General features: G+C 45.6%; 1 protein-coding gene across 7 annotated transcripts in view; it reads left to right on the plus strand.

Annotated features, from left to right (window-relative positions):
* Positions 1-12789, plus strand: part of Dclk1 (doublecortin like kinase 1) — a 288199-nt gene that overhangs the window by 226540 nt on the left and 48870 nt on the right. For all 7 annotated transcript variants that reach the window (XM_050120243.1, XM_050120236.1, XM_050120238.1 and 4 more), the window contains 4 exons: positions 1673-1781; positions 7159-7216; positions 7633-7752; positions 9570-9716. In XM_050120243.1, the coding sequence (XP_049976200.1) occupies positions 1673-1781; positions 7159-7216; positions 7633-7752; positions 9570-9716 (434 nt within the window). The remainder of the gene's footprint in view (positions 1-1672; positions 1782-7158; positions 7217-7632; positions 7753-9569; positions 9717-12789) is intronic.

Below are 12789 nucleotides of genomic sequence, written 5' to 3' on the forward strand. Positions count from 1 at the left end.
TGAGGGACTCTGGGGCGTTAAGCAGACACATGACTCTCAAGGGAATCGTTTGTTTCTTACCATGGTTAGAGCAGGCGTTTTTGCATTATTGAAACTGTAGTTCAGCCATCTAGAAGTCTCCTTCATTCCAGTGTGCCGTATTCACCCAATGGAATGGTCCTTCACTAAACCTAGGCTGAGTCTAGAGGGACGGGATCCTTTATCAATAGTTGGTAGAAAAATCCCAAATTTTGTATCTTGGATGGGTGTCCCAATGAATGTTTCCACTGGAAGACTGGGACAGGTGACCCCATCTGTAGGATCACAATTATCCCGAAGTCCACAGACAACTACTGTATTGCCCAGATACAAAGAGTCTAAGACCCTATCATCTGCCAGGTTTGTAAATTCAGCTGGCCCACAGCCATTTCCTCCCCTCCTCAAGGAGAAGATGAAAACCCCCAGAATGGGTCTTTCAGATACAGGCAAAATCCTGATTCTTTCCTGGATGGGGCAAAGGAGGAGGCATTGACTGGCTGCAGCCCTCACTTTATTCTGGGCACTGCCAAGGTAACTTCCAGTGACCCAGGAGGGAAGTGCCATCCACAGCACGGAGGCCATGAAGATGCACAGGGACATAGAAGAGGTAGCTGCCCTGCATTTCTACCATACTGTCTAGAAAAGCCACCCCAGGTGTGCAAGCCAGCACAAAGGAACTCAATGAATTTCCATCCATTCTTCCCCAGCCCCACACATGAAATGTGAGCTACAAAACTTGCCGGGAAACTACATTTACTTTGAGACTCAGTATATGAGGACAGGCTAGGAGAAGTGCACCGTGAGGAAGCTCGCTAGGCTCCTATGCCATTTTGCACGCGGGTTGCCTGGGAGAAAGCTGGGATTTATAACTTTAAGGCATGTACATTTTACAGCCCAGATTTAAAAGGCTTTTTATACCCTCGACATGTTAAAAAGTGATGCATCATATTTATGTGACCCAAGCATGGCTTATTTGATTTTACAGCCTTGGATATTTAAAGCTTTATTAGGCATTTGTAAAATGTTTCAAAATACATTTTCAGAGGGAGACTCTGTTGTGTTATTACAAAAACTGTTCTGCCCGCAGACATAATAGATATCAGGATTTAAACTCGACATCTGCCATGCAGGTTGCTTGGTGAGAACATTTGTCCAAAATCTGCTCATTGATACTTAGTGCACAAGGAATTTTGCAGAGATATCCATTTCAGGATGGAATCAAGCTCGGTGTCCAAACAGCAGGACCTTTTCATACTTGTACCATGTCAGACTGCTCAGCGTTCCTCCAGAAATGCCTTCTCCTCTGCCCTGTACATAAAATGTCATTTCCCTGCACACAATGGGTATTCAGTGAAGGTCGTTGATGAAATGAGCATGAAGTTTGAAATGCGGGATTTCCTCCTCTGAATCCCCACTGCAGCAGAACACATAAGCTGCAGTGATATCGCTCCAGGTGGGCCCGATAGGCTTTCTTTAATTTATCGTTTGCCTTGGTGAGGACCGTTGAGTCTGTATGAGCCTGTAAGGGAGGGGGGCTGCCCACAATTACTTCTGAATTGGTTCCAGCCCGTGAGATGATGCTTAGGAGTGTATCTTTCATACAACATCTGTGGCCCCTTCCCAATCAATAAAAACACACCACTAATTCTTTCAGAAGAGTCGGAGGAAGGCTTCCAGATTCCTGCCACAATAACAGAGCGATACAAAGTTGGGAGAACAATAGGAGATGGGAATTTCGCTGTGGTCAAGGAATGCGTAGAGAGGTAAGCGGGGGGGGGGGGGGCTGCTCACGTGGGAACTTAAAGGAACCGCTTGGCTTTCATGGTTTCCATGGCCCAGTCTCTATTTTCAGACAGAGACACATATGGATTAAGTTAAGGTCTCAACTCCAGAGACAAAAGGTATTTAAAAAAATAGTAGTCAAAAAGCCATCTAAAAACAGACTTTAAAAATATAACAATCCCTAGGATGCTCTCTCAGATATAAAGACTTCGATTTTACATAGTGTATGTTGAAAAGCTTTCCAGTTCTGTCAGGTGGTTTTTTTAATATTGTTTTCTTGAGAAGTTATTATGAAGATTTCCTCATGTACATCGTACATCTTCTCAAGAATGCTCTTTTCTAGAGTTTGACCTCTAATATACACCATCATGAGATTACACACAACAATGGCTTCGTGTGCTGAGTCTGCAAACGTGGTACTCGATCTGCGAAAGTGTCTTCAGATGGATTAAAACTGTACACCCTTTGGGTTTGGAGCCAAGGTCTTTGCAAGCCATCCTCAAAGTCACCATCCTCCTGCCTCTGCCTTCCAACTGTTAGGATCACAGGCATGTTCTCATGCCTGGTGTATGCCCAGGCTCTTGATGACTGTTCAAGGGTGTAGCTGGTGGATACCAGGTAGAGAAATGACGTTGTCGGCCAGCACAGAGTGACCTCAAAAACCTCAGCTCAGTATCAGACTCCAAGTTCTGTTCTGAGGCTTTGGACAACTGGCATCTTCCCAGGGCTATGCTGAGGGCATTTAGCTCATCCCTTGAGGGATCCCTCTGGTTCTCTGTGTTCCTCTGTTCACCTTCGTTACTTCTGGGGGGCTGGACAGTCCTTGAGTTCCTGGAGCCTGTAGAAGTATCTCTGCCCTGTGTCTTATCATTGATTAGAGGGGACTCCTCAGGCCAGGAGACAGATGAGGAAGCTGTAGCACAGAAGAGCGTGGGTCTGAGCCACTTAGAACTGGAGGCCTGCCTAGGGGTACCACACATCACCAGGATTTAGCTGAATCAGCATCCCCCGAGATGCTGTACCCTGGCATGCCTTTCGTTCAAGACAGCAAAGCCCCCACTAAGCAGCCCTCAACAGTTGCTCTCAGATTTCACTCCCCTCAGTAATCCAGCTGGGCTGGGATGTCCACAGCCTAGCAGCCTGCTGCAGCACTTCTTCTGCAGGAGGTAGAGTCAGGAGCAACAGGTGGCCTGGAAATGTCCCCTGCTGATGCCGTCAGTTCACCTCTCTCCTCTCCCTTAGTCCCTGGTCCCCACTGATGGAACATGGCCTTCAATTGCCTGCCTACCAGATATAGAAAACATTCCAGGACCACCTTGGCCTCCACCCTTCCTTAAACCAGACCAACCACTATTTACTAAACATCTATCCATTTGTGGCCCTTAAGTTATAGTATCTCATTGAATTGTAATGATCCAATCAGGTCAGTATTGCTGTTCCCACATTATAAAAAAAAGATAGATGGAAGACATTAAATATATAAGGTCAGTCATCTGCTAAACATGTAGACCACAGTTTTGCTCCCAAACACACACTTAAGCCTGTCTACCCCACTGCTTCTAATAAAGAATTCCCCAAAAGAGTCCAGTTAGGAACTTACCTATACCCAAGTCACTTTTCCAATGCACAACAAGGCAGAAATTAAATAGCGAAAGGTATTTTAAGCAGGAAGTCTCTTTTTCTGGCAGATTGTCGTGGCCTTTCTTGTGGGCTTTCTAATCATGTGTCAACACTCAGCGGCAGGTTACTGGTTGTTCTAGCTGGTCCTGGACCAGGATGGTATCTCTGTCCTAAGATCCCAGCCTTCTGATACTAGACAGTTCCCACTTCTCCATATAGAATTCCCCTTCTTCCTTCCTTCCTTCCTTCCTTCCTTCCTTTTATCCTTCCTTCCTTCCTTCTTTTTTTCCTTCCTTTCTTCTTTCCTTCCTCCCTCCCTCTGTCCCTTCTTTCCTTCCTTCCTTTCTTCCTTCCTTTTTTCCTTCTTTCTTTCCTTTTTTTCCCTCCATCCTTCCCTCCCTCCCTTCCTTCCTTCCTTCCTTCCTTCCTTCCTTCCTTCCTTCCTTTCTTCCTTCCTTCCTTCCTTCCTTGCTTTCTACTTGTCTTGTGTTCATTTTGTACAAGTTCACATCTTGGGCTCACTGCATGGAACTTCAGAGTCTAAACACCAGATTGCTCCTCAAGTGTCAGCCTCCAGCTCCTGCTGAGCAAGGACATATGGCTGGTGCCCTCTCTCTCCAGAGATATTATGAAACATTCTTTTAATATTTTACAGAGATCCAGAAAATAAACACAAGCTAAGAATGTTGTGGATGGCACATACTGCTTGTGGGTGCATTCTGCTGTGTTTGGGGGATGGATGTGTATCAACATGGGTAAAGATGTTCCTCCTCTGTCATAATATGCCACCACAGGCAATTTTTCTACAGTGGGTACAGTAACAGGGTGACATGGGTCCTCTTTTCTGTGGGCCTTCTAGCATATTCTTTGCTAACGCACTACTATTTGAGTCAATGAAGGGTTTTTATTATCTTTATAAACTCTTTGAGAATTTCATACTTTGTCTTTTAATCATCCATCTCCCTATCTCCACCCAGATCCATCCCCCATTCCACACCCATCCAATGTAATGTCCTCATTTTGTTTTTAAATCCATTGTGTCTCGCTAATGTCATCTAAGACAGTAGGCATTCACTGGACCATGTTAGAGCTACCAGGAGCCATGCCCTTAAAGAAATGGAACTCTCCTCCCCGCAGCTATCAGTTACCAACAACTCCTCAGTTGGGCTTCCTGGGGTGGGCTTCCTGCACTCTCCCCCCTCCATGCTTGGATTTTGTCTGGCATGAGCTCATGCAGGTCTTGTGAGCGCTGTCTCAGCTAGTGCGCATACGTGTTTCCTTGTAGACATTCACTGCCCCTGGCTCTTACAGACTTTCCTCCACCTCTTCCACAATGCTCCCTGACCTTTGGGAGAAAGGTGTGATATGATACGCCCTAAGGCTGAGCATCCGAAGTCATTCTCAGTATCTTGACCAGTTGTGGGTCTCGGTGCCAATCCCCTGTGGCAATAAGGGGCTTCTCAGATGAGGGTTCAGATATGTGCTAATCTGTGGGTACCATGAGAAGCCATTAGGAGTCAATGTGATACTATGTCTCATTAGCAGAATTTACTATGTCTCATTAGCAGGTTTTTCCGTAGCTACTGTCTAGTCACATGTCCTTAGCCCTGATAAATGTCAGGTATGTGTTCTATCTTTTGGAGCAGTCTTAGTCCAAGAAGAAAGTGCCTACTCCATGAAATCAGAATTTCTCATCTTGTAAAGCTTGCACTTGGGCTTCCGCCTTAGGCCGTATTAATGGGGAGGTGACCTTACCAACTGATTGCCCTAGACAAGGAGAAGGACAGGATTCTCTGGTACTGCTGCTCTTGTGCAGCCTAGAGAGCCCGTGAAAGGACAAGAACGCAGGAACAGACAAGCGCATGGCCTGTGCTGTTATCAGCAAGCCTTAAAGCAGGTTCATTATTTTGGCTAAACTGTGCCTTCGTATTGCTACTTATGGTTTACATTTTGCATGAATCCCAGCTTGGGGCTCATTTTTAAAGACTAGCTGCTCCTATAAGCTCATGCTTGTAGTAATTAAGGGTTATTATTACAGGACTGCAGTTCTGCCTCTAAGAAGTCAAGAAAGAATCGTTGCAGCATTAAACTTTGTGGTCCTTTGTGGTGTGTGTGGTCTGATGTATGAGTGAATTTAGTAGGATGTGTGTTATAAAATCTTCTAACTAGAGAGGTGTCATATAGTTTTTTATAAGCCCCGAGGTCACCAAACCCATCCTTGCTTCCCTCTTCCCCCAATGGTAGGCTTAGGACAGAATGTAAGATCCTGGCCTTCTGGTAGACAACCCTGTCATCAGCTCAGGGATGTCTGCCTACATATAAATTAAAAACTCCACCTTCCCAGACTCCACAGCAGCTATAGTTATGAAAGACTCCTAGTAGAGAAAGGGGGCCTCAAAGTCATCACCTTCTGACTTTATGCCCCAGATTTGATCATAACAATGTAATGTTTATTGAGTGTTTTCTGAGCTGGGGCCTGAAAGAACAGTAACAAGCATTTTTTTTTAGAAATAATACATGTAACTAGTTTCTAAAATGCCCATGAAACAGATATTTTTAACACTTGGCCTCCTAGCTTGTCTATAGAAAGGTCGTGCCTTTGCCCTAAGCACGTAAGTGGGAATCCTATTAAATTCCATACTGAAGAATTTGAAATTCCCTTTTCTGAACTGCTCCTTTATCAGCCTCATTTCAACCACAACCATTTGGATCCAGACAGGTGGTTTCTATCTGTAAGTAAAAAGCTGAGCTCTGCCGGCCTGTACCAGGGATGAAGGCTTGTTGCCTCAGAAGTTGTACTTTACCGGAATTTCCTGTGTGTTGTGTTCTCTAACAATAGCCACGCCCTTGGGTTTGGTACCAGAGGATCTTAGAAATACTGGCCCATGTTAGCACTGTTGAAAGGTGACAACACCGCTGATCCTTCTGTCCCACACCCTGATGTGGCTGAGCTACAGGGAAAGTTCAGGGTCAGAGAAGCATGATTTTACCCGTGCCGTGTGGCCGTGGGAAAGTGAGTTGATTTTAACCATCCTTTCCGTTTTGCCCTGAGAATGACCACCAGAAAGGCCCAGTGGGTACCAGAAAAGCACTAGAAGTATTTCCTCCTTCTCTGTCCTCTCTGGGCCTCATCATGGCTTCTCCCACAGTTTGCTCTCAGGCTCTGACACTAACCACACATCTAGGGGGTGTTCCACTTCTCAGGCTTGTTCAGGGTGACCTTGAGAGCTGTTCAGGTGACTGTCGTAGCCACTCTTGTGGATTGAGAACCCCAAAAAAGACTGACTGGGCACAACAGATCACACTTCGACTCCCAGCACTCCAGTTGCTGATGCAGGAGGATCATCGGTTTGAGGCCAGGCATTTAGGGAGGCTCTGTGTGTGGCCCGGGTGGTGGATAATTAAAAGAGTGGCAAAAGGACAATTACAGACGGGTTCTTTGCAACCTTGCTGGTGACTTCCAGGAGAAGGGACAGCAACTTAGCAGAGCTGAAACAGCCACAGTGGCGTGTTTCCGGTTTAAACGTGGCTGCGTTACTCCAGATCCGTCTGTGCTAACAGATTCATTGTCCTTAGTTGGGGTAAACCCACAAACATCTGCAGACTGCTTTGTACAGAAAGAACAGAGCCCTTTCAAAAATAGAAACGCTGAGACCTACAAAGCAAGAGATTAACTCCCAACGAAAGGACTCAATTGATCCCAAATTAAGTTGTACTTTAAAACTTTTCTCTTTGCAGGTCAACTGCTCGGGAGTATGCCCTGAAAATCATCAAGAAAAGCAAATGTCGAGGCAAAGTACGTACCAGGTTTACTCTTGTAAAGTTTGTGTTCAAGGGTAGAAATGCCAACCGGTTTTTTAACCCGGTGCAGCACAAGAGTATGCCTTCTGATGCAACAGAATGTCACAAACTTAGGGGGACGTTCAGTCCTATACATAATTCTGGAATAAAAGTAGTTAGGAAGATTTGATTTCATTTTTCCCCTCTGCTCGCTTTATTGTCTCCCCTTACATTTGTTGTCTAAGATTCATCCTGTCATTTTCTAGAAAATTATAGTCGTCATGATGTGTCTTGAGTTGGATTATTTTAGGGTCTTCAGAATGCTGTTGAGTCTCCCCAAAATGCATCTCCCTTGTCTTCAGGTGGTTGTCCTGTCTTGAGTTGGTTCCTCATACATTTTGAGTGTATTAAAATGGCTTCTCCCTTGCACAGGAGCACATGATCCAGAACGAGGTGTCTATCTTGAGGAGGGTGAAGCACCCCAACATTGTCCTCTTGATCGAAGAGATGGATGTGCCCACTGAGCTGTACCTTGTCATGGAGTTAGTGAAGGTGCATGTTCTTCCATTGTCATGTTTGAGGTGGGCGGTGACCAGAACATGCCAACATTGTGGTAAAAATGTTACATTGTCCTTTGACCAAAGAGAGGTCCTTTTATGTGTTGCAATTTTTATAGACATTTTATTACCGAATCGCTACTTTACTTACCTTGTAGATTATATAGTCTCCAGCTCACAGAATAGAATGTCACCATAGCACGGTTCTTTAAACCAACAGCTTCAGCTCACTCCTGTTGCTCTGCTGTGCACTATTATAAATATGATGAATTACTGTAGTTTTACCAGTCAGCTCCCTGTAGGTGGATTTTTGTGGGGAGGGTGAGACCAAGTGAAATTTGGGGATGAGAAATAGAGGTGTTTGATGACGCATCTGGGGACAGGTCTCAGTCCGATGGCCGACTGTAAGCCAGCCTGATGAGTACAGCCAAGCCCTTCCCTGACCTGCACAGCCTCCGTGAATTCTGTCTACAAAACTAAGATGTCTCAACTAGGGGGAAAGCATCCTGTCTGCGCCAGAAAGAACCGCCTTGAGGCCTGGAGCCTCGGGCACCAGGACAGCACCTGATTCTTTTTGCAGGCTGTCTCATACAACCACACATATCCTGCTCTCTAACTAAGGGTAAGGGGTTCAGCTGGACCACAGAGAACATCCCGCGTCCGCCAGTGGCTCAGAAACAAACTTCATATCTGTGTGACAGCCGGGTCTTTGAGAGAAACAGGAAGCAGAGAGAGAAAACATTTGTTTAGGTTTGTTCGTGGAAGAACCATTGCTTGGCCAACAGGGAGAGAGAATTCCAGGGTGGCAGGTTGCACATGGGACACAGATACCAGCACAGTTTGTGAAACCTGAAACCTGACAGCCTACAGGGCTGTGTCTCGTTTACTTATTTATTTATTTGCTGTGTTTAAAGGGGAAATAAAGTTGCTCGCTACGGAGTTACAGACATCTGAATGTGTTTGGGCCCTGGGGTCAGCTGTTTTGTAGTCCATCTCCTATCATGATGTAAATACTTTTAGTAAAGCATACCCAAAGTCTCTGAAAGGACTTCAGATAAGTGCAGCTTAATATCAGGCCTAAATCATTGGTTGACTGAGTGCTGATAAAGTATAAAGGACCACGGGAAGCAAAGACTCAGAAGAATAGAACCAGGAAGCTGTCTTTGGTGTTCCCGTCTTGCCCTCCCTCTCTCCCTGTCTTTCTTGTCTTCAGAACAGGCTGTGGGTCCCATTTTCCATTCCTTACAGAGAAACACATTATTGAAAAAGAAAGCTCACCGCCCACTCCAAGAGAACTAAATTTAGCAAGTCAAAGAGAGCAAGAGAGAGAAAGAGTGTGTGTTTCGCACGTGTCTTAATAATTTCAAAGGCAGAAGAACATTCTGTTAAGGACATAGCTTGCAGAATTACCTGTCTTTCTGGGGGAGTTTTAGGACTCTGAATTTGTACTTCAGCTGGCAGTTGGTGTGTGGCAGGTAGTACATGTCACCAGAATCCCCCAACATGAGGCTTCTCAGAGGGAACCCAGTTCCACCTCCTCTTCCCTGGAGAGGGGCTGCGGAGGCAGCCACGTATCTGGTGTGAGAGTCTCCTCACAGCTTTTCCTTAAGCTTAGGATAAAATGTCTCTATCTCCCATACCAGGAAGAGAAGTCACCAGAGAGTCTTTCTCAAAGCAGAAGCCGAGAAAGCCCTTAGGAGCGCCCCACATTCTAGTCCGTTCTTCATCTCCTTTCTGGTTTGTCAGTCCCCTCCGTGGGCAGCCTATTGGTCCATCTGTCAGTACCCGGCTCAGCCAGCTGCTCTCTTCCAGGGCGGAGACCTTTTCGATGCCATCACTTCCACTAGCAAATACACAGAGCGAGATGCCAGTGGGATGCTGTACAACCTGGCCAGTGCCATCAAATACCTGCACAGCCTGAATATCGTCCACCGTGACATCAAGCCGGAGAACCTGCTGGTAAGAGGAAAGCCATCCTCTGGCAGCGTGGCTTCCAAGGCCTCTTTAGTAAATGGACACCGCCCCCCCCCCCTCCACACACACACGTCTTTTTTTCCTCTTCTTTCTTTTTAGCTGTTTGCCTCCTGGGCCCATTTCCACTGTTCTCAGTGTCTCTTTAAGGTGATCTATAAGAGCTCTTATACCCTCAAGAACGCTGATTTCTTAACGGGAACAACATTCTGAAAAACAATCAAAGGATGACTGTAGTTAACATCATGGGCTCGGACCAAATAGTGAATAGGAGCATTTGCACGGCTGAACTTGTACTCTTCTAACTTAAGAGAAAAGAAACTCTTGTGTGTGGAGGGGAAGGAGGGAGCGTGTGTGCCCACATGTGTGCATAGAAGTGAGTGTGGTCGGGTGATGACCTGAGGTCCGTGTGTGCGTGTGTGTGCATGTGTGCGTCCAGTGTCCTCCTTTCCAGCCTCCACCTTATATTTCGTCACAGAGTTGCTCACTGAAGCCAGAGCCCATTCAGCACATTCGGCCAGCAGCACACCTGTGTCCTTCTGTCTTCACCTCCCCAGTTCTGGGACTACAGGCGTGTGCCATCAGGCCTGGCTTGTCTGTAGGTGCGGGAATCCAGACTCACCATAAGAAGTAGATGTTATCACTTCAGTGCAAAAAAAAAAAATCCACAGGAAAAGATATTTTAGAAAATGGGTTGTGTGGGGATGTGTGGCTCTGTTGGTAAACTGTTTGCCTAGCCTTTATGAATCCTTGGGTTCTGGTCCCCAGAACAGCATAAAACTGGCTATGGTGGTACAAGCCAGTAACACCAGCACTTGGAAGGTAGGCAAATGGCAGTCAGAAGTTGAAAGCCATCCTTGGCTACATAGGAAGTTCAAGACCAGCCTAGGCTACATCATGACCTTTATCTAAAACAAAGTAAAGCAGACAACAGCCCAAAGCCCTGATGTCTTTCTTTCCTTTCTGTTTGCTTTGCTGTTTATAATTTCCCTGTCTGAGTTCTCCGTGCCATCAAATGAGGTTCCTTCTCTTGCCCACAGTCCAGGTGGTCCAGATGGAAGCAGAAATGAGGTGGGCGGAGCTACACTGGGAAACTCGGAGTAGCACAGCTTCTACTGATCCTTCGGGCTAGAAACTGAAAGTGATTGTTCTCCCAGCCACCCAAAGATGCCCATTTTTTTTCTCTTTTGTTTTCCACTTTTGCAGATATATAAAGTGCAGATTAGTGTATTAAGAGCCTTAACACCGCTCTGCTAAATCAGAAATTGATGTCTGGTGACCCTGCAGCCGGCTGCGTGAGGTCATCAGAATGATCGTACCAGGTGTGGTAGCACACACTTTTAATATCAGCACTGGGGAGGTAGAGGCAGGCAGATCTCTGAGAGTCGGAGGCCAGCCTGGTCTAGATTGTGAGTTCCAGGACGGCCAAAGCTACATAGCGAGACCCTGTCTCAAAAAATTAAATCCACAAGTGTATCTTAACTCCCACCTCAAAAATCAAAGCTGATTAGGTCTGCTACTGTAGAATCACTTACGTGTTCAGCTTCATGCTAGGGGCTTTTAAAAATACCTAGTATCTTGTTTGAACCACGGCCACCATGTGGAGTAAAAATTTTAACTCCTCCAATTCACAGGTAAAGAAACTGGGTGCCTAGAATTTAAATGACTTGCCCAAAGTGAGAATATAATATGCAAGTAGAAAACTCAAGATCTCAACTGAGTTCTGACCCACAAAGTCCCTAGATGGCAGTGTGCTCTGAGTCAGGAGGAGACTAAGCAAGTGCCACTGTGGGCCAGGTCCCGTGCCAGGGAACTAGACACATTCCTTCATGGGGTTGACATTGAGGCATAAAAGGCAGGCATTCACAGGATAAATATGCTCACAATTAGCTCTTTGCAATTATGTCGGTGATCTTGTAGCGGCTGGCTCATGCGAGCGGCCGAGGTCAAATGGCAGAGGTCTGACTTAATTGCACCTCAAATTCCAAACCCCTGCAGCAGCCTAAACATTCTCTCTGCCTAGCTGCCTCCATGAACCGCGGCAATTTTCCGTCATCCACAGTCATTACTCCTGTATCCTGACTCATATGGCATCGCCTCATGGGAACGGACTTACAAGCGGGGCTTTGTTGAGTAACTTCTTTAGGCCCCAAGCCTCCGTGATTAGAGAGTAAAGGCTTCATTTCCCTCCATGGCACAGGTTTGGGGCACCCATTGTTTTATTTGTTTCTCAGCAAACTATTGTCTATTTCCGTAAATACCGTCTAAGATTGCATAGCAGAGCGCTTTTTTTTTTGTAAATTGTAGTTTGCAGGATATTTTTAAATTCTGTGATCATTGGAACATACTTTAACGTAAATGAACCAGAAAGAGTATATATATATATATATACACTCTTCTCTTTTTCTTCCCCTCTCCTGCTTTGATTTGAAATATACAAAGAGACTATTGCAGCTATTCATAATTTTGAAAATATCCCCATGAAAAATGACTAGATTTGCTTCCCCACTGCCGTGGTTTCCTACTGTGAGGAGATGGGACTGGTGTGTTTTCTTGGTGATAAATCTATCACAGAATAAATAGAAAAGCAGAGCACATTTAGCGGAATGAAGAGGACATTTCTAGTTACGCATGAGATGGCTCTTGGTTCCAAATGCTGTTGAGGTCTCCACGGGAATGGGAGCGAGCCATTGTGGGGGGGGGGCACACTTTCACAGCCTCAGAACTTACAAAAGCCACAGCTCTAGTACTGTCGTGTTTTGTGACCTTGAACAAGCTCCTTAATCCCCCCAAGCCTCTTTCATGGGGGTTATGTCGGGCCCTCTCCTTTTTATCTCCCTTTTACTTGTGGCAAAAAACACAAACCGCCTCACGGTAACATTGTACACAGGAAGATGCCACCTCTCATCTTCTATTGTCATTGCTTTTAATTTTGTACTGTTCACCCACATATAATTTTTTCCTGTCTTGTGGCAAAACATAGATCTAAGGGTTACCTTAGAAAGGTGTTGCAGTAAACTTAGTATAAAAGTTTGGATGTGTTTACTGCCTACAGGAAACT

The sequence above is a fragment of the Alexandromys fortis genome, unplaced genomic scaffold (assembly GCF_014885135.2).
Source record: "Alexandromys fortis isolate MF-2015 unplaced genomic scaffold, M_Fortis_MF-2015_v1.1 scaffold_172, whole genome shotgun sequence".
Lineage (NCBI taxonomy): Eukaryota > Metazoa > Chordata > Mammalia > Rodentia > Cricetidae > Alexandromys > Alexandromys fortis.